A 22,324-nucleotide genomic window follows, 5' to 3' on the forward strand; every position below is an offset into this window, starting at 1 on the left:
AGAATGGAAACTTTCAGTAAAAAAGCTGACATCAAATGCTGCTCTGATCTATATTTAGATGTACTTTTAGTTAGTTAACTAAGTAAATGTGTGTGTGTTTCTGTGAATGATTCGCGAACGAATCACTGATTCACAAATCACTCGGCTCACTTAGAATCATAAAAACGCAAGTGATTCGACACACTCAGTACAGCTAAAACTGATAATTGTATTAAACTATTTATTTCACTACAAAAATAACACGTAATATGCCGCACAAGAACCCCTTTAATCTGTTGGCGTTTTTAAACCAGTGCACTGAAAGGAGCCGTTCATATGAACCGATTCGCTACAAAGAATCGGACATCCCAAGATTTTTATGAATGGAGAGGAGGAGCGTCGTTGAGTTTGCAGTTCTCCATTGTGGCCAGCAGGGGGAGTGTCATCTTTCATCTTTCACTGCTGCTGCTTTTCAGGAGCGTCTGATCTCCATTCGCCTTCTCACAGTTTAGCGTCTTAAAGCGCCCGGATGCCGCGGAGCTGATCGTTTAATATAAATTTGTATCTTCAAACAAACTAACCGGCCTTCGACGAGTTTCGACGGAGAACCGTGATGAAATTCTCCCTTCGTCACACAGGCGGGCGGACCGAAGCTCCGCTGGAACACCTTTAGTGTATGTGTGTAAATATATATAAATATATATGTGGATCCAGCCGAACTCAGACCGGATCATGAACGCGCCGCTGTGTCGCGTGCCGTGCTGAAGTGGTGGGCCTCGCGCGCTGTCTCTCGAGCTGAAAACGGCGCGAGTCTCGCGCTGCTGCTGCTGCTGGTGCTGCTGTTGTTAGCCTGAGCACTGCTAACGGGCCTAAAAAAGCCCAGTCTGATCTCTACAGTCCGATCTAAACAGCTGTCCGAGCTTTAATAAGATCCTCCAGCGGAGTGAAGCGGAGAGGGGAGGATGGCCAGCCGTCTGAGCGCTGAGGAGGAGCAGGTATGAAATACCATCACAATCCAGTTAACGCTGATTCTCTGTTCCAGCGGTTCTGTTGCTAAGCAACCCGGAGACACTGTCCAGTGGGGGTTTTCAAACTGGGGTCCGGGGACCCCCAGGGGCCGAAAGGGAGTGCTAGGGGGTCCGCGGAAAAGTCTAAAGATAAGCAGTGTAAAAAAAAATGTAATTATAAAAAATAAAAATAAAAAATCAGATTAAGCTAACTAAATAAATTGATATTGAAATAATAATTGAAATAAAAAAAATGTTTTTTTTTTTTTTAAATATACATGTACAGAACTATATAGTAAGTATACTTAATAATGCAACATAATAGAAACAAACTATTTTTTTATTCATATCTATAATATTAATTTTCACAGTATAAATGTTGTCTTTATGCATGAAAATATATAGCTACCTTAAACTTTAAGATGGGGCATGGCATCTAAAAGATTGAAAATACCCTGGAGTAATACACCCTTAATGGTTTACCATGGTAATCATCATTGTTCAGACCAAAGTACTATAAAGTTAGAGTTGTGGTATTTACTGTTAAGGCGAGACACCCCAGGTGAATAGGGTAAAAAAAAATTAACTAATAGATATCACCATACTTCCCCAGCTGATTGATTACATTAAAAATTGCAAACATTTTTTGTATCTAAAATTGTATGTTTAAATATGCTAATGAGGCGTTATCTAATTAAATATGCACTAATTTGTATACATTTCTAGAACAAAAATCAAAATATTGGACGACATCAGATTCAAAATTCTCATTTAATTTTTTGGACATATTAAATTCAAAGGTTTTTACAGAGGGAAATCTCTTTTTATCACTCCATAAATGAGAAAATACTATCAACAGCCAGAAAAAAAAATAATTTTCACAATTTTTTTAGGAATAAAATGTATAAAATCAGGCAAATTATATATCAACAAATCCTGCTGTAAAAACCTTCAGAATATAGATAGGAATAAAACAGTAAAGTTTGGTGCATATAAGTTCTGCTGAAGTGGAGATTTCTGACTCAGAGCAGGAGAAAAAACTCATTTTGAGAAAACGGCCTTTAAAGATATTTACTGTAATTGAAATCTACAGATGTAAATAGATAAAGTGCTATAAAATATACATTTAAAAGTGTATTTTGGATGTTTTCTTTCCACCAGTCCGAAAAAACACTGTATGAAAAGCCAAAAAGCGCAAAATCTCAAAATTGACATGTGCCTGAAAAAACAGTGTTTTTGCCTGTAGTGTCTCCCCTTAAATGCATAGTTCATCCAAGAATGAAAATTATCCATCCTAAAAAAGCCATCCTAGGTGTATATGACCATCTTCTTTCAGACGAACATAATCTGAGATATATTTATATCTATTATTATGAATTAATTATATATATTAATATTTAAAACTTTATAAATTCAAATAACTACCTTCTGGCGGACGAACGTACGCATACTGCGCGAGTCTTCTTGCGCCACAAGAGTAACCCGTGACGTAATGTATGACGCAGGATGTAGGAGTAGTGTAAGCTTAGACGCTAATCGACTTGCGCATCCTGCGTACGGTCATCCGCTGGAAGCTAGTTATTTGAATTTATAAAGTTTTAAATATGAATATTTTTCTTACAAAAACGCATCGCTTCACTTCAGAAGGCCTTTATTAACCCCATGGGGCCGTATGGATTACTTTTATGATTGATAGATGCATTTTTGGGGGGCTTCAAAATTATAAAGCTATTATAGATATTTTTAAATATCTCCGATTGTTCGTCTGAAAGAAGATAGTCATACACACCTAGGATGGCTTGAGAGGGTGAGTAAATCATGGGATAATTTTAATTTTTGTGTGTACTATCCCTTTAAATAAACTTGTAATTCTAGTTAATCTTCCCCTCCAGTAAGCTTTTCATTATCAGAATGGATCATTGAGGGAGTTGAACTGATTTGTGAATCAGTCATTTAGATGATTCATTCATGAATCAGACGTCACTACTTCTCTCATGATCTGTTCAACACTGACTTCTAACATGTAAAAACAGGCCATTTAAAAATATATATATATTCCTAGTTTTCCTAATATCCCTTTCACTAACAAAAGCCAGTTCCTCATTGATGTCATTCTTACAGGAAGTGACTTCATTTTGATGAGAAAACAGCAGCAAAAACATCAATAAGTATTATTAGCAAGAAATTTCATGAATACTGTGATGTTTAGTACCTTCAGATGATTTTTCTACCTCTAAAAATACTGTCCTGTTAAATAAAATAACAGAAATTGATTAATGTCCGATTTTCAAAAGATAAAACATCAAAATGACATTCAAGATGACACCCTTGTGTAAACTAATGCTCAATCCCTCAATGAAAATTGCTAACGTTAGCTCTTTAGCTCCTTATTTTAATTTACTTACTTTTTATTTTATTTTATTGCTCTTTATTTACAGTTTTAATGTATTTACTTTGTCTTTTCTTAGCTTGTTATTTGTATTTTAATAAGTTAAATGTTTGGTGTCAATGGCCAGTGGGGGTGAGGATTTCTTTTTCTTTTTTTTGGATGAAATATAGAATCTGAACATGAGTCTCAAACACCTTTTAATCTGAAAGGTTTTGGCTGTGAAATCCCTGGAATATTTAATCACATGCACACATAAATATACATGTTTCTAACGGGTGTATATGAAGCAGTTTGGTGGGAAAGTAGTTTTGTACCATACACAGACTAAAACAGGAAATGATCATTATATAAGTCAGCTTGTTATTTATAGGTCACTTTCAGCAGCAATGTGTGCAGTTTTAAGTCGTGCAATATGCGCAAGTGTTTTGCAAATATTTGAATAGTTTTGTTTGTACTAAAATGTCTCGTAAAGCCTCAGTAACCTGTTTGAATAAATGGGGAAAGTGTTGATTTCCTTAACAAGGCTCCTCTGTCTCCTCCATCCTGCTGTGGAATCTCATTTAAATAAGCCCCCAGTCGTCAGTCCATCCGTCCATTCATTCATCCGTCCGCCGGTCAGCAGTCAGTGTCTTATCGCCCATCTCTGCCTGTGCAAATGCAAAGGAATCACAGCTGAGTGAGTGAATGACACTCTGGGGTCTCGTCTCGGGCCCCTCTCGGAGACGGTGCGGGGACGTGGGCTTATCGGGGCTGCTGGATCATGCTGGACAAATGTGAGAGAGTAATTAGATGTCGGACTGGCTGCGTCCGGCGCTCCGAGGCCTTGGGGGACATGAGCTGTTAAAAGCATTTCCACAGGAGAAACTCTGGGAGAAGCAGAGAGAAAGAAGAGACCTGGGTCCAGGTCATGACGTGTTTTTCTTCCTGTTCAGAGCTGATTGATGCCAAAATAGAGAGGAGTGATGATGCTGACATGTGTTAGGCCTGAAACTAACCCTTACAGGTTACTTAACCCTGTAAAAGGTTTCACTTGGGCTAAATTAACATTCTTTTGTAAGATTGTTTTTTTTTTTTTTATATCTTGTACCCTGAAAAGACTACATTTCCAGTATTAGAAAAAAACATTCTTGAAAATTTTTTAAATAAAGGATATTTAAAAATATATATATATATGACGTTTATATCCTATATATATATATATATATATATATATATATATATATATATATATATATATATAGGACGTTTTTTAAATTTCAATAAAATGGAAACTAAAAGACTTTTTTTCTTTAATGTTGCTCTAAAACCTTTATATACCTTTCAGCATTCATAGTACCGTCCAAAACATGCAAGCTGCCCATACCGTATGCACTTATGCACCCCCATACCATCAGAGATGCTGGCTTTTGAACTGAACGCTGATAACACACTGGAAGGTCTCCCTCCTCTTTAGCCCGGAGGACACGGCGTCCGTGATTTCCAACAAGAATGTCAAATTTGGACTCGTCTGATCATAGAACACTTTTCCACTTTGAAACAGTCCATTTTAAATGAGCCTTGGCCCCCAGGACACAACAGCGCTTCTGGACCATGTTCACATATGGCTTCCTTTTTGCATGATAGAGCTTTAGTTGGCATCTGCAGATGGCACGGCGGATTGTGTTTACCGACAGTGGTTTCTGGAAGTATTCCTCGGTCCGTTTAGTAATGTCATTGACACAATCATGCCGATGAGTGATGCAGTGTCGTCTGAGGGCCTGAAGACCAGAGGCATCCAATAAAGGTCTTCGGCCTTGTCCCTTATGCACAGAGATTTCTCCAGTTTCTCTGAAACTTTTGATGATGTTATGCACTGCAGATGATGAGATTTGCAAAGCCTTTGCAATTTGACATTGAGAAACATTGTTTTTAAAGTATTCCACAATCTTTTTACGCACTCTTGCACAACTCTGCCTCTCTAAGACTTCCCTTTTATAGCTAATCATGTTACAGACCTGATATCAATTAACTTAATTAGTTTCTAGATGTTCTCTCAGCTAAATCTTTTCAAAATTTCTTGCTTTTTCAGCCATTTGTTGCCCCCGTGCCAACATTTTTGAGACATGTAGCAGGCATCAAGTTTAAACATTTATGTTATCTATGTTCTATTGTGAATAAAATATTGGCTCATGTGACTTGAAAGTCTTTTAGTTTTTATTTTATTCAAATTTAAATCTTTTTTTTTTTTTTTTTTTTTCAGGGCAATACTAGATATAATAGATATGTAAATATTTTTATATTTGTATTTTTAAATATCTTTATCAAAGGTTTACAAAACCCCATCAAGCATCAGTGACTGTTTGCAGCCATTTGTGATGGTTGGATGAGTCCCCAGTCCCCACCATTTAATATGTGTGATGTTCAAGAGTTCATGGACCATGAACAAGAACTTTCTGGAGATTAAACTGCGGCCTGTGAAGCTGCACAGTTCGTCTCAGGGTGAATTCTGCAAGATTCAGGGCTGTCTGCCTGGATATGCTGCTTATCTTTCCTTTTAAGGATACAGTGTTGTGCAAGTGGGTGGACTGGAACCTCTGGAGAGAGACAGAGCTTATTTTTTGTATTATATATGTCTTTTTTTTAGGTCAAATGAATGAGTAAGCTGTATTTGCACAGATTTCTGAAGAATAGTGTCAGACATCTATATTCTGATGGCAGTCCGGTATGTTGGGGAAATACTGTCATGTAGTGCACTAGTACCAGCCTAAAGTTTCATTCTTCACTCCATTGGCTTGTCCAGTTATGCAAAAAAACTTTTAACCAATTGGAGTGAAGACACTAGAGCCCATGTGATGTATCTCCTGTGAGATACTGCAGTCAAACGTAGACATAATCTCCCAGAATGCATTGAAACCTAAAGTTGTTCATTTTTTTTCTACAGAGAGTCTTGATACAGTTTAGCTTGATTTAATCACTGTGTTTGGTGTCAGATAACCAAAGTCCTGATGCAAATCCTCTTGGTTCTCCCATCTGGATCATCTGTGCTTTCCAGTTCCAAACATTATTCTGTTTTTTCCACGTCTCCTGCCTCACTCTCTGCTTATGGTCTTGTTTGTATGTTAGTGTTTATAGTTGTCAGGAAATTACTGAGGACATAGTGTTTTGGCTGTAAGTCTCAGACGTAATCCTACTCAAAGGTCCCTGACGTGCACATGTCTCTAAATCACAGGCTGTGTGCCCGCATTCGGTTGGTGGTGGTGGCTGTTGATTTTACATGTGGGGCGTTGTAGGAAATAACAACTAACCAAAATGTATCATAGTAATGGCAGACTTAAACTTGATAACGTCTAAAATGAGACATTCTCTTTCTTTCTCAGGCCACTAAGCAGTTTTTGGAAGAGATCAACAAATGGACGTCCCAACATGGTGTCTCACCATTGTCCTGGGATGTAGCTGTGAAGTTTCTAATGGCCCGCAAGTTTGATGTTCTCCGAGCAATCGAACTTTTCCACAGCTACAGGGTGAGTGTTAATAATGATCACAATAATATATATTTCAATTATTATGACAACTCTCGGAATAGTTTTAGCATGTTATTGAATTTGCCAGTGTTAATGTATTTGGTCTTGGCGGACTAGATCTGCTATGCTGCTGCTGCTGTAGAGCAAGTGTGGACTTGCTACTGCTAACAGATACACAGACACACTGCTGTGAGCATGTAAGATATGCTGCTGCTGCTGCATAAATAGACATACATAAGACCCATAGCAGATCTAGGCAGGTGGAGCTGGGGAGGTGGAGGGGTTCAGAGGAACTCTGATAGCACGCTGCAGGACAGCAAACACTAAATCAGACTACTTAAATGTTGAGCAAGCAATCTCATTGGATGCGGGATCAGCAGAGGCCAATCAGCTTGCGCCATGCAGTAATGATGTGATCGCTTGCAGATTGCATGTAAAGGACTGATCAGCCTGCACCCTCTAGTGTTTCATGACTGAACTAATATATAATATATTAGGGCTGCACGATTAATCGAAATCAATTTCAGTAGCCCCTCACTGCAGAACACATGAGATCCAGGGGGTGGAGACAGGTAGGTTAAGGGATATGTAAAGTGGGGGCAGTTGGATCCAGATCCAGGGGGTGGAGATGGGCAGGTTTAGATCCAGGGGGCAGAGATGGGTAGGTTAAGGAATATGTAAAGTGGGAGGAGTTGGATCCAGATCCAGGGGGTGGAGATGGGCAGGTTTAGATCCAGAGGGCGGAGACGGATAGGTTAAGGGATATGTAAAGTGGGAGGAGTTGGATCCAGATCCAGGGGGTGGAGATGGGCAGGTTTAGATCCAGGGGGCAGAGATGGGTAGGTTAAGGAATATGTAAAGTGGGAGGAGTTGGATCCAGATCCAACCCCGCCCCCTGGATCTTGTGTTTTGCAGTGAGGACCATCTCCACAATTTCACAAAGACTGCAAATTATTTATTTATTTATTTTTTTTATGCGCAGCTTCTCAGTGAAGCATGGCTCTGTGATCAGTAGTAAATGCTGCTCCTTCTGAAAGACAGAGGGCGCTCTCGCGAAACTCCAAATATGCCCCGCAGAAGTACGATATAACGCACATCGTTCCAGGAAATCCCTATGGGCATCATACTATAGCTGTAGCTGAATAAACAGAAGATTGATTAAACATGACTAATATACTGTATTGTCGTAGTCATGTGTTTGTTTTATCTGAGTTCTGCAAACCGGTTCTGATATTTTCCGTATGTATTGCGATTTTCTCTCAAATTGATTCTGAGCTTAGTTTTCAACAGCAGATGGCACTGCGTGCTCTAGAAACAGCAGTATTCCTTCCTTCCAATTCCTTACACAGACCACTTGAACTTTCTATAAAACAATCATTCATAAAGTTTATAGGGGTAAGCATTATTGAATTACAAGAGTGTTTGAAGTGGGCTGTTTACATTGATCTCGCATCATAAAAGCATTCTGAGGTGTAAGCACATTTGCAGACTCAGCCAAATGCACGAGCGCTCTTCTTTGTGAGCATTTGAGCATGCGGTTAAAAAATAGCCTAGAGCGCCATCTGCTGTTAAAAACTAAGCTCAGAATCGATTTGTGATGCATTTGGAAAATATCAGAATCGATCCACGAATTGTGATGCATGGATAGTATTGTCCCAGCCCTAGTATTTTCATGATAAAGTATATTTGTACTTCAATGCTTGACAAGCTACGCATAAATAATAATCGCAGACTTTGCGATTTCATAATCACACTAAGCCAAATTGGTTTCATGTTAATTGCGATTTATCGTGAACATGTAGGGTAAATAATATGAGAAGTAAGAATAACTATATCTGTGTGTTTCTCTCACAGGAGACTCGACTGAGGGAGGGCATCGTCAAACTGCAGCCGCACGAGGAGCCGTTGCGCTCTGAGCTGTTGAGTGGGAAGTTCACCGTGTTGGTAAGTTCATGTCAATCAGGGCCGTTTCTTCAAAAGAGCTGTTTATGCTCTTTAAATCTCGGAAATGAGGTTACTGGTTCACAAATGAAAAAATACTTTCATTTCCACTCTAGTAATTACAGCTGCAGAGTCACTGATGCGGTTTCACTTCAACTTTCAGCCCAGTTATTATAACCAGGTCAACTTCAGTGGAAATCTGTGAAATTCATTCATTAAATATTTTAGCTAATTTTGCCTGGTGCTACTCTGCTATTGGTCAGACGAGTCTGCATTCCGACAACTGATTGGACGCTGCGGAGGCAGGATCCCTTTGGTTCATCCGATACCTTCATTGATCTTCCTTCATCCTCTTGTCTCCTCTCCTCACATCCTGCCATCTGTATTTATAACCCACTCAAGTCCCGCATATCTCATGAGTCATCTGATTATTGAAAATATGTTATTGACATAAATATTTAATAAATGGTAAAGCTGTGTGCTTGCACATACGGAAATGGGTTGGCTGAAAGCGAATAAACCAGATTTAGTGTCTTATTGAATGGCAGAGAGAGATGAATATAATGTTTCTTTACTGATCAGAAGGGTTGGAGTGAGTCATAGTTCACAGCTCATTGAGACAAACTCTATTCTGCCCCCTTGTGTACACATTTAAAACTACTCCTCAGTTAAACTAAAGTGTGTTTGGAAAAGCATAGTACCCAGGGCTGCGTTTCTCAAAAGCATCTTGAGCTAAGTTGATCATAGAGACCATTGGTGCAGTGAAGTGAGGTTGTGTGACAACAATTTTGTTCATTTATCAATGCGTATTTCATCCTGTTTCACCATTTAGTATGCGGTACAGAACAAATTGTATGTTCAAGATGAGTTGACTCTAAACATGTAAACAGTACAACATTTTGAGATGTTTTCCATTGTATTCTGGGATCAGGGTGTCCGGGACCCAACTGGAGCATCCATCGCCCTCTACACCGCTAAACTGCACCATCCCAGCAAAACAGGAAACCATGTGGTTCTTCAGGCGCTGTTCTATCTCCTGGACCGAGCTGTGGAGAGGTAGAGAGTGTGAAAGATTTCAACATTGATAATAATCAGTATTTTAAGTATTTTTGATCAAATAAATTCAGCTTTGGTGAACATAAGAGACTTCTTTCAAAAACATTAAATCTTGCCGATCACAAACTTAAACAGTAGTGTAGGTAGTTGGATATACACTTTATTCATTTTGACATGACATTTAATGAAACCACAGATTTTAACATCAGAAAACGGCTCATCATCATGAGTTGTAATTCTCTCTTTCTTTCTTGTAGCTTTGAGACTCAGAGAAATGGACTGGTCTTCATTTATGACATGGCTGGATCCAACTACACTAACTTTGAACTGGACCTGAGCAAAAAGATCCTCAATTTGCTCAAGGTGAGAGTTTCTGTGTTTTGTATATCTGTGGATTTCCTGTTTCTGATGGCTGCCGCCCATTCATGATCAAAACTATGAGTGGAGTCATTGGAGAGTGGGTTTTTTGGGGGGGTGGGAGGGTTTAGATGTCTGAATGAATCAGAACAAAATGTTCTTCTGCTATTGTTTTCAGGGTGCGTTCCCAGCACGGCTGAAGAAAGTGCTCATCGTTGGAGCTCCTGTGTGGTTCAGGGTCCCGTATAACTTACTGAGCCTGTTACTGAAGGAGAAGCTCAGAGAACGGGTTAGTACACACACACATACATACATATATATATATATATATATATAATGTCAGGACTTTATAACTCTCATTTCCGCATTTATATCAGAGTTCTGAGGGGGAAGAGAATCTGAATTTTGATTCCATGAAATAAATTATGAGAAATAAGCCAGGATTGCGAGCGATAAATTTGGACATCTTGTCTTGCAATTGCGAGTTTATATTTTGCTATTCAGATTTTTTTTTTATTATTTTTTTTTATTTTTTTTTTTTCAGCATTGTGATATTCACTTTGCAATAGCGAGTTATAGTCAAATTAAGAAAAATAAAGTTGCAATTGTGAGGGGGAAAAAAAGTCAGCTCACAATTCTGAATTTTTTCTCTCAATTGCGAGTTTATATTCTACGGAGCCCCTCATATGACATGCAGGAAAAAAAATAGGCTAAATTGTGCGCACAATTTACTAATTTGTTCCCTTGATTTATAAATCACATGCACAATTTACTGATTCGTTCCCTCGTTTTATAAATCATACGCACGATTTACTGATGCATTCCCTCGATTTATAAATCGTGCACACAATTTACTAGTTTGTTCCTTCGATTTATAAATCATGCGCACAATTTACTGATTTGTTTCCTCGATTTATAAATCGTGTGTACGATTTAGCTAATCGAGGGAGCGAATTAGTAAACTGTGCACACGATTTACTTTTTTTTTTTTTTTTCTTGCATGTCGTGCGGGGCTCCATAATATTCCACAAATCTGACATTTTTTTTCCTCAGAATTGCAATTGCAAGAAAAAAGTCCTAAAAAAGGGTAATTGTCTCTATCTCACAATTCTGACTTTTTTCACACAATTGCGAGTTTATATCTTACAATTTGGACTTTAGCCTATATCTCACATTTTTGAGGAAAAAAAAATCAGAATTACGATTATGAGAAATAAATTGCAACTTTGACATTTTTGCCAGGAAAAAAGTCAACTCACAATTCTGAATTGTTTTTTTTTCTATTCATATCCCACATTTCATATCCCACAAATCTGACCTTTTTTCCTCATAATTGTGATATTCAGATGTAAACTCGCGGGGGGAAAAAGTCCTAATTGTGAGCTGACTTTTTAAAAAAATGTCAGAATTGCAATTTATTTCTCATCATCGAAATTCAGACGTTCTGTGAGATATAAACTCACAATTGCAAGAAAAAAAGTCAGAATTGTGAGATAAAAAGTCGCAATTACCTTTTTTATTTTTATCCCCTGGTGGAAACAAGCTTCCATAGACCCCAAATGGAAAGCAAATATAAATATTAATAAATCCTATTAAATAATAAATATTACATATAATTTTAAATAATATTAAGTATTTCAATATAATATGTTTGGTTCTGATATGCTCTACAAAATATTGAGATTTTACATGACAATAGTTGGTTTAAATCAAAACCAGTGGAGGTTGGCCTGTCAGACCATCTTAACCAGACCATCTGGTTAGACCTGGTTTACCACTGTGACTAAACTGATGAGGACTGATAAACCAACTTGACGACCTTACACTGTTTTTTTTTCTTCTCTGGTCTGTCTGCTTACTGAGCTTTTCTTGTCTTTTCTTGCAGTAGTGCCATTCTGTTGGCTCCTTGAGTAATTATTTGTACGTTTCAGTTTTTCTAAACATGAAAAAAATCTTCACCTGTTCTCAGGTTCAGATGGTAAAGATGGCCGACCTGCGACAGCATCTGCCCAGAGACTGTTTACCTGAGCACCTGGGCGGCTGTTTGCCTCTGGACGTGCACAGCTGGAACCTGCAGCTGCTGTCAGAGCAGAACGGACGTGTGGACCCTGTTGATGAGCTGGTGGGGATTCCTCTGGAGAACACGTCCATACACACGCCTGGACCTGAGGCCATGAGTCTGGCCGAGCTCATGGCCCACCTGAACCGGGCCCAGCGCAGCGGGATCTACCTGGAGTATGACGAGCTTCGCAGAGAGCAGCCGCCTGGAACCTTCACCTGTGCGCTGTAAGTGGAACATTCCAGTCAGCCAATCAGATTTGAGGGGTTGGTTGAGAGTTTAGGCTTATAACCAGGGTTAGGTGCTTCTACATGAGTGTTATTCATCTATCATCTCTAGGGCTGTCCTCGACTAAAGATGTTTCTAGTCGACTAATAGTCGTTCATTTAAGCGATTAGTCCACTAATCGCACGTTTATATTAATAAACCAAATTAATCATAATAATGAGCCTTTAATCGTCTATATACATAGCCTAATCAGCGCTCAAGCGCATCGGCAAAGGTAATGATTATGAAGGTGGCATGAAAAAACAGGAGACTGTCTGAACATTTTAATAATTCATTGATAAACTAGTATTTTCAGCTGCAGTGACGCTGACTCATCTCCGCAGTAGTGGACGCACCTATATGCGCGTTTCATATGGATTAGATAATCTAAGAACATTTGTTTTCCATTTTAATTGGTTCATTTAAAAGTAGACAAGCTTTCCATAGATATATTTCTCATGTCTGTGAGGCATGTATACGCTGAGTTTGTTCATTTTTGTGACGCACTCAAGTTCACTCGAGACCGAAACATCAGAAAGCACATCCTGTGTGTTTTCATTAGACTATTTTACAAAAGCACAATGTTTTGTTATTGTGAGTTTACAGAAATAAAAGCAAAGCATTTAGAGTTTCGAATGTTGGATTATTCTTATATGTATGACCAAAAATGACTGAGTAGGCCTATTTTAAGTTAAAGGGTTAGTTCACCCAAAAATGAAAATTACTTTATTAATTATTACTCACCCTCATGTCGTTTCACACCCGTAAGACCTTCGTTCATCTTCAGAACACAAATTAAGATATTTTTGATGAAATCCGATGGTTCAGTGAGGCCTCCATTGCCAGCAAGATAATTAACACTTTCAGATGCCCAGAAAGCTACTAAAGACATATTTAAAACAGATCATGTGACTACAGTGGTTCAACCTTAATGTTATGAAGCGACGAGAATACTTTTTGTGAGCCAAAAAAAACAAAATAACAACTTTATTCAACAATATCTAGTGATGGCCGATTTCAAATCACTGCTTCATGAAGCTTCGGAGCTTTACGAATCTTTTGTTTCGAATCAGTGGTTCGGAGCGTGTTTCAAACTGCCAAAGTCACGTGATTTCAGTAAACGAGGCTTCGTTACGTCATACGTGTTTCGAAATTTCAATGGTTCACATGACTTTGGCAGTTTGATACACGCTCCGAACCACTGATTAGAAACAAAAGATTCGTAAAGCTTCATGAAGCAGTGTTGATCGCACCTGGCACCTCCATGTCATGCATTAAGCGCGCTCTCTACACAAATACTTGGATATTCGCCAAATAATAGCGCGCATTTATCTAGGTTAACGTTAGAGCGAGTGGACTTGTAAAGTTGCTACTACTGATAAGACATATTTGAGTTCGATGAATGATAGGCGAATGTTTGGATTTCCTGCCGTTAACGTTCTGTCCGTCACAGACTGCGTGATTCCTCCACTTCCTGTGGAGGTTTTTGTTTCTGCGACTAACCGACTAAAACCAATTTTGGTAGACTAGCCTCTTCTCGTTGACTATTAGGGGGCAGCCCTAATCATTTCCTTCTGATTTTAGGAATAAGTTATGGGTAGGTTTAGGACTGTGTTTTTGGACAGGAATGTTGTTCCAGGATCAACATCTGTTTACATCTTACTTGGCAAAATGAGACTTTAACTTCCATAATGTGGGGTATGTCAGAGTAAAACAGCATATTTGGTGAGAAATAATATAAAATGTTATTTTAGTAATGTCTATATAGTTTTTATACATATTTTGAATTATATTTTCGTTTTTCACATTATTTAATTTTTTGTTTAGTTTTGTTATTTGCTCTTGTCGTTTTTGTTATTTCTAAATATAACTATTTAAGTTTATTTTTATGTAAGTTTAAGTTTTTATTTATGTCCAGTTAGACTTATTTCAGTTATTTGCCAAGGCAACATTTCTAATCTTTGTTTAGTTATATTTTATTTTATTTCTGCTTTATTTCAGTTAACAAAAGTGTTTTTAATAGATTGATTTTGGGGACAGGATTTGATTGGATTGTGAGGCCATATGATTTTGTCAGCAGAAAAGATAGTTCTATTGGTAGACTAGCCTCTTCTCGTTGAGAAACATCTTAAGAATAACATGCACTGATAATTTGTGCACAATAATTGATTTCACATTGTCGTTGAACTTCTGCAGGGCTGCTCACAACCAGGAGCGGAATCGCTATGGTGACGTGCTGTGTCTCGATCAGACTCGAGTGCGACTCAAAGCGAGGAGAAACGAGGTTTGTGCTGTCTGATGTCATTCAGTTTAGGCCTGCTGCATTTATTTGATCAACGATACAGTGAAAACAGTCATTTTGTGAGATATTATTACAATTTAAAAGAACTGTTTCCTATTTGAATATATTGTAAAATGTAATTTATTCCTGTGATCAACGCTGAATTTTCAGCATCATTACTCCAGTCTTCAGTGTCACATGATCCTTCAGAAATCATTGATTTGCTGCACAAGAAACATTCATTATTATTTGATGATTAAGAAGTGTTTCTTATTAATGTTCAAAACAGTTCAAAAGAACAGCATTTATTTGAAATAGAAATCGTTTTAATGTCTCTTTGCTGAATAGTGATGAATGGTGGTGTATATTCTGATTGGACGCTGATCATTTGTTTTCTTTCCACAGAGATCAGACTACATAAATGCCAGCTTCATGGATGGATACAAACAGAAAAATGCATATATTGGGACACAGGGTAAAAATAATCAGTTTATAAAACCACATTAGATTTAGTGTTACGATTTTCAACCTGCTCTGGAACTGAAGCATCCTGTTGTTTCTTAACAGGTCCACTGGAGAAAACCTACGGAGATTTCTGGAGAATGGTGTGGGAGCAAAGTGTGCTTGTCATCGTCATGACAACAAGGTAAGAAGTCACAGAGGCTGATTCCGAAATCACATACTCTCTTGAGTAGGTACTTATTTTGGATAAGTACTTACTTTGCAACCACTGAAAAAGTATGTTCTGTAATCCGGACGTACTACATTCGCCATGTTGTCAGTATCATGTGACCAGTTGTGTCGCTTCCCTGCCATTCACAAATCCTCTCCTGTGGCCTCATGGGATAGTAAAGTGTCCATCATATGCACACTTCAAAATCTCACTGGAAGTAGTAGGTCATCCGGGTAGTTTTTGCCTTTTTTATGAGTACTGTGAATTCGGACACTTCTTTTGTCACATACTGTTTTTCGCCTACTATATAATAGGGAAGTATGCGATTTCGGATGCAGCCAGAGAGTCTGGTTAACAAAGATGCAGGAAATGATGTGTAGTCTTCTGTAGACAGACTTTTTACTATCACCAGAAAGTCTAGTCCAAATTGCCACTTAAGGCCAAAAAACGCCCACTTAGACAGGAAGAGGTTTTCTGACCAACATATATAAAGTGACCAACCACTATTTGGTCTTCATATGTGATGTTTCACATAAATCAGATTTAACCGGAGAGCAAAATATAATGTACAATTGAGCTCATGAGTTCACAAGCTACTAAAATGTTTCAAAACTCTTAAATATCTTCAGAGATTCAGTGCCACAAATTTTGGTAAATCATTGACTAATTTATCCTCATTGTTGCAAACTGGGAACGTAAATACAACTTTGTTGCCTGGTGGGCTGATAAAATGAACCCGCTTCTAGAAATATGTAGAAGTCAGCCACTTTTAGTGTACAATACAAATCAGAATTTAGTGATGCTTTCCATCTGAGACTACCTGTGATGCTTTCAGAAGTGATTCTGTACAACTGATCTGTTCTGAGATCAGCCATATGGACATTGTCACAGTAGATTACAAAGTCTGCTGCTTAGAGATCTGTGTGTGAATGTGTGTTTGCAGGACGGATGAGGGCGGCCGGAGGAAGTGTGGACAGTACTGGCCCCAGGAGGAGGGTGGTCAGGAGGTGTACGGGCACATCGCTGTGGTCAATCACAGAGTGGACAACCATGCGCATTACAACCAAACCACACTTGAGCTGCACAACACAGAGGTAACACACATACACCGGGTTTATCTCATATTTAAATCTTTTTTAATGAACAACCAGTCAGTAATTATGATTTCATATATGATTCATATAATGATTTCAGTCTCTCAAACCACCTTTCATAATGTTGTCTATAGTGGGGCTGGGCAATACTACTACTACTAAAAAAAAAAAAAATGTATTACAATATTTGTCAGCATTTTGATGATATTTTAGCTGTCTTTATGTATTTGCACTGAAATGGTGGAAAACATGACTTGAAAAATAGGCTTTTTGCAAAGTAGATTCAAAATATAAGAATTAAAATAGTGAAAATCTAGTTACATCATTTCAAGTCATGTGTTTCACACTTTTTTGTCACTAAATGAAAACAAGAAAAAAACATACTTAAATATTTTTTATTTATATGCACCATTATAGCACTGCATAGTAATAAAACGCAGTATGATCATTAAAATAAATAAAATAATGTAAAATAAAAATAATACAAGAATTAAGTTGTATTGTATTTTATATGAATTGATAATGAATATGAATATATGAATTGTTAATATATATAATAATTATATATGAATTATATTGTATTATATATGAATTGACTGATAATTCAGCTTTGCATCACAGGAATAAAATAAATTAAAATATTAACCAGTTATTTTGAATTGTAATATTTCACAATATTATTGTTTTAATAAAAAAAATTACATATACACACACACACATATATATATATATATATCACCAAGGCTGCATTTATTTGATCAAAATTATAGTAAAAATAGTGAAATATTATTCCAACTTAAAATAACTATTTTCTATGCTAATATATGTTAAAATGTAATTTATTCCAGTGATCAAAGCTGTATTTTCAGCATCATTACTCCAGTCTTCAGTGTCACATGATCCTTCAGAAATCATTCTAATATGATGATTTTCTGCTCAAGAAACATTTATTATTATTATCAATGTTGAAAACAGTTGTACTGCTTCATATTTTTAATTGTGGAAACCGTGATATGTTTTTTCAGGATTCTTTGATGAATAGAAAGTTCAAAAGAACAGCATTTATTGGAAATAGAAATCTTTTGTAACATTATAAATGTCTTTACTGTCACTTTTGATCAATTTAATTCATGTTTGCTGAATAAAAGTATTGATTTCTTTAAAAAAGAAAACTCTTACTTCCCCTAAACATTTGAACGGTAGTCTAAATATAAATTAATAAATAAATAAATAGTCTTTTGGAATCTTAATGACCAAAACAATTGTGTTAAAAAGGTAATATTCACAACGCTCTGCTGTACTGTATATATCGCAGCAAATATATAATAAATGTTCAGTTTTTCTGACTTGTGTCTGAACTTATTTTATTGTTGCTTTTTCCCAGACGTTTGAACAGAGACAAGTGACTCATTTTCAGTTCCTCAGCTGGCCTGATTACGGGGTCCCGTCCTCCGCACTGTCTCTGATTGGCTTCCTGGGTGCCGTGAAGCAGCAGCAGCAGTGGGCGGTCCAGGCTTTCGGCTCACAGTGGAGAGGTCATCCGCTCGGCCCGCCAATGGTGGTCCACTGCAGCGCTGGCATCGGCAGGACCGGTCAGTAATTAAACGCATCACCAAAACAAATCTACATACTAACGAGGCACCTAAAAGTGATAGGCTGCATCTGAAATCGCATACTTTCCTCCTATATACTAGGCTAAAAACAGTATGTGACAAAAGAAGTAATTTTAATTTTTGTGTGAACTATCTCTTTAATGGCTTATCAGACTGACCTCTTCTCCCCACAGGTACATTTTGTGCGCTGGATATCTGTCTGTCGCAGCTGCAGGATGTCGGGACCCTTAACATTTGCCAGACGGTCCGACGGATGAGAGCGCAGCGTGCCTTCAGCATCCAAACACCCGAGCAGTACTATTTCTGCCACACCGCGATCCTAGAGCACGCCCAGAGACAGGGCCTGCTTTCAGCCAATCAGTGAGCAGCAGGGCCCACTCGTAGCCAATCAGAGACCGAAAAGGCCTAATCTTATCCAATCAGTAAAGAGATAAGGCCTGCTCTCATCCAATCATAAGACAGGGCTCGTTTTTGGTTGATCAGCGACTCTAAGACAAGATGATTCCCAATCAAAATCACTGGGTTTTTGATTAATCTGTCACTATTAAAAGAATGGCAGCATAAACCGTAACCATAAATGACTCTGTTTGAAGGGGGTGTCTAAATGTTCAGTGATCCAGCTGTAGTGTACTCTATGTAATGTTGTGCTGCATTTTGTGCAGTTTACTCTGTGAATTTCACATGAAGCTTCAAATCAACCATGCTCAAATGGGATTCAGGACCGAACATACAATTTCTAATATTTGGTGTCATTTTTTTCACACTGTAAGTGTTTTTATTGAATGACACCTCAGACCAACAGTCTGACATCACGTTTTGAAGGGTTAATTCACCCAAAAATGTAAATTCTGTCTTTATTTACCCTCATGTCGTTTCACATCCGTTTTTACTTGCTGCAAAGATGCAAAAAAAGATGCAAAAGTATCACAGAATGATCCCATGCGACGTGTCGTATATAAGAAGTGTTCTGAGAGTGTATGATAGGGTTTGGTGAAACACAAACCGAAATGTAATGTTATTTAACGAAAATCCTGACCTTGGCCGTTGATCTTCTGTGCATGGCTATGCGACGTGCGCTTTCATGAGACTCTATTAGCACCTCAGTTCACTCCGACTTGCCTAGAAAAAGCACACAAGTTGTGAGAAATCGAGTTTAATAAATACGCGACATGAAATACAATGCCTAGAAATCCCCAAAAAAGTATCTGTATATTTTCCTAAGTGAGTTAAATATCTCCGTTTGTCTGATGACTGTCAGAATGACAGTTGACAGATGTGAAGAACGCGATAACTTCTTGTTACACAAGGATTGTAGTAAAGTTGGAGTAAACTGCAAGTCTCATGAACACGCAGTCGAGCGCAGAAGAGGATTTTTATTAAATAATACATTAAATTTCATATCGTATACCCCCAGAACACTTGGAATATACGGCACGTGTCACATGGGATCATTCTGTGATACTTTTGCGTCTTTTTTTAAAAGTTTGATGCTGGTCGCTATTCACTGCCATTATATGCACGAGTGCACGACGTTTTTTTAAAAAATTTCCCCGATAGCCTCGTGGGCAGCACGCCCACATATAGCACCGTTGCGCTTCGGGCGACCCGAGTTCGTGTCTTGGCTCGAGGACCCTTCCTGATCCCGCCCCCCTCTCTCTCTCTCCCACTTCACTTCCTGTCTGCTTACTGTCCTGTCATAATAAAGGCAAAAATGCCAAAAATAAGTCTTTTTTTTAAAAATGAGTAAATGATGTCGGTGCCGATAGCCTCGTGGGCAGCACGCCGACATATAGCACCGTTGCGCTTCAGGCGACCCGAGTTCGAGTCTTGACTCGAGGACCCTTCCCGATCCCGCCCCCCTCTCTCTCTCTCTCTCTCTCTCTCCCACTTCACTTCCTGTCTGCTTACTGTCCTGTCATAATAAAGGCAAAAATGCCAAAAATAAGTCTTTTTTTAAAAAGTGAGTAAATGATGACTTAATTTTAGTGCCGTCAAACGATTAATCGCATCCAAAATAAAAGTTTGTGTTTACATAATATATGTGCGTGTACTGTGTATATTTATTATGTATATATAAATACACACTCATGCATGTATATATTTAACAAAAAATATATTATATTTATTAAAGATGCACCGATAGCCAATTATTCAGCGTGATATCTGCCGATACCGATAGTTCGGGGGTTCTGCCTTTTATACCTTCTTTTAAATGAATGATCATTTCATTATAATTAAAAATGAATCATTATATTTTTAATTATTATATTTTGAAAGGAAAGCAAATAAAAACTTTATTCTCTCCATTTCATCAACTTGTTTCAGAGTAACTGGTATCAGTTATAAACATACTCAAATTAATATTAACACACATTAACTAAATTCTGAAGATTAATATTACTTAACTTTCTGAATGTTATTAATTCATATAATTACTATTAAAATTGAACATCAAACTGGTTTCTTAGCATTTTCTTTACACAAAGTACAAATTCAGTGCATTTTCCTGCCCTTTTTTGATTGACAGGATATATCGACTCTGACTTATGGCTGTTTTTAAACTAACACATACATGTATTTATTTAAGAAATATTTACATGTATATTTATATATAATTTATATTATATATAAATATTAGAGATTCACCGATATATCTGCCAATAATCGGTATCGGCCGATAAAAGCAAATATTTATATATAAAATATTTATATTTATATATAATATACATGTAAATATTTCTTAAATAAATACATGTATGTGTGTGTGTATTTATATATACATAATAAATATACACAGTACACACACACACATACATTATGTAAACAAACTTTTATTTTGGATGCAATTAATCGTTTGACAGCACTACTTAATTTTCATTTTAGGATGAACTATCCCTTTAATGAAAGAGAATGGTGGTGGATACTGTCAGTCTCTAAAATTTACTAAATAACACCATGAAAATAGTCATGGAATAATTTTATTGCTCCTTTATTGCCTTTTTTGGAGCTTGACAGCGTCCGTCTCTATTCACGGAGTCGTTATATGGAAAAGAGCAGTACAAACATTCTGCTCCTTTTGTGTTCCACAGAATAAAGTCATACAGGTTTGAAATGACATGACGGCGAGTAAATAAAAACAGAATTTATTTTTTGGATGAACTATTCATTTGAAAATGTTCAGTTTTATACTCCTGTTCAACCCTTGGGAAACATTCATTGCACACTTTAGATTTTTATGTATTTGCTGGATTTGAATGCAGATTTATTGTCTAAATATATAGACAATATTTTGCCTGTCTGTATTTTGTGTGTCAACTTTGGGAAATGTCTCTGTAGTTTGTAAGACATTTTTTGCAGTAGCATCTGAAGAATGGGAAACCAGAAATGATGGGTGGATGAGGAAAAGTCTTCTTTTCTAGAGGTAAACCTCTATAATGCAACAATTACTCAATTGATATAGTCTTTAATTAGTGTGGTGTAAATGCGAGATGGATATGTCGAGTCATTTACGCTTTATAATAATTCTGTCTGTTAATATTGTACTAATAACCTGTTTAAAACATCTAAAAGCTCCTGTAAAGTGCATTTAGAATCGCTTTTTATTTTGTTGTGGGTTGAAAGTGTCTTTGCTACTGAATTCATATTGAATTTTCTTGTAGTGAAGCATCTCTACACACCCCAATGATTCCAGGATCTGCAGTCCTGCCTTGATGGGCACAAAATGTGACCAATTTGTGTATTTTTCTATTATATCCACGCTTTGTGTCCTTACTTATTACTCCCAAATATATATGTAAATTATATTTTCTTTTATATCCAATTTTTTCTTGTTTCTTATGTCAAAAAACTAACCTGTAACGTCAAGCTTATGATTATCAATAAGTTTGCAGCGGTTCTGTTAGTGATAAAGTGCTTTGATATGCAATTAAAGAGCCTTATTCCACATGTACGTTTGGATTGAGTGAAATGTTTATGTGAAAAGACTGTACAGATGGCATCCTCAAAATAGACCTGTCCAAACTGCAATGTCATTTAAGCAAAACCAAATCAAATCCATGTGTTTTAAAGTTTATTAAATGGAAAAACTATATACTGACTGAGTGTTTTA

The 22,324-nt window shown here is 37.3% G+C and overlaps 1 protein-coding gene across 1 annotated transcript; it reads left to right on the forward strand.

Moving 5' to 3' along the window:
• Positions 1-387: 387 nt before the first annotated feature.
• Positions 388-22,306, forward strand: ptpn9a (protein tyrosine phosphatase non-receptor type 9a). The gene is made up of 13 exons (XM_051883807.1): positions 388-974; positions 6,732-6,875; positions 8,730-8,819; positions 9,748-9,872; positions 10,130-10,235; positions 10,408-10,518; positions 12,199-12,515; positions 14,752-14,839; positions 15,242-15,311; positions 15,404-15,482; positions 16,453-16,603; positions 17,988-18,195; positions 18,390-22,306. Exons 1-13 carry the CDS (start codon positions 942-944, stop codon positions 18,578-18,580), a joined length of 1,713 nt encoding a protein of 570 aa, XP_051739767.1. The 5' UTR covers positions 388-941; the 3' UTR covers positions 18,581-22,306.
• The last annotated feature ends 18 nt before the right edge of the window (positions 22,307-22,324 follow it).

This window comes from Ctenopharyngodon idella, chromosome 24 (assembly GCF_019924925.1).
Source record: "Ctenopharyngodon idella isolate HZGC_01 chromosome 24, HZGC01, whole genome shotgun sequence".
Taxonomy (NCBI): domain Eukaryota; kingdom Metazoa; phylum Chordata; class Actinopteri; order Cypriniformes; family Xenocyprididae; genus Ctenopharyngodon; species Ctenopharyngodon idella.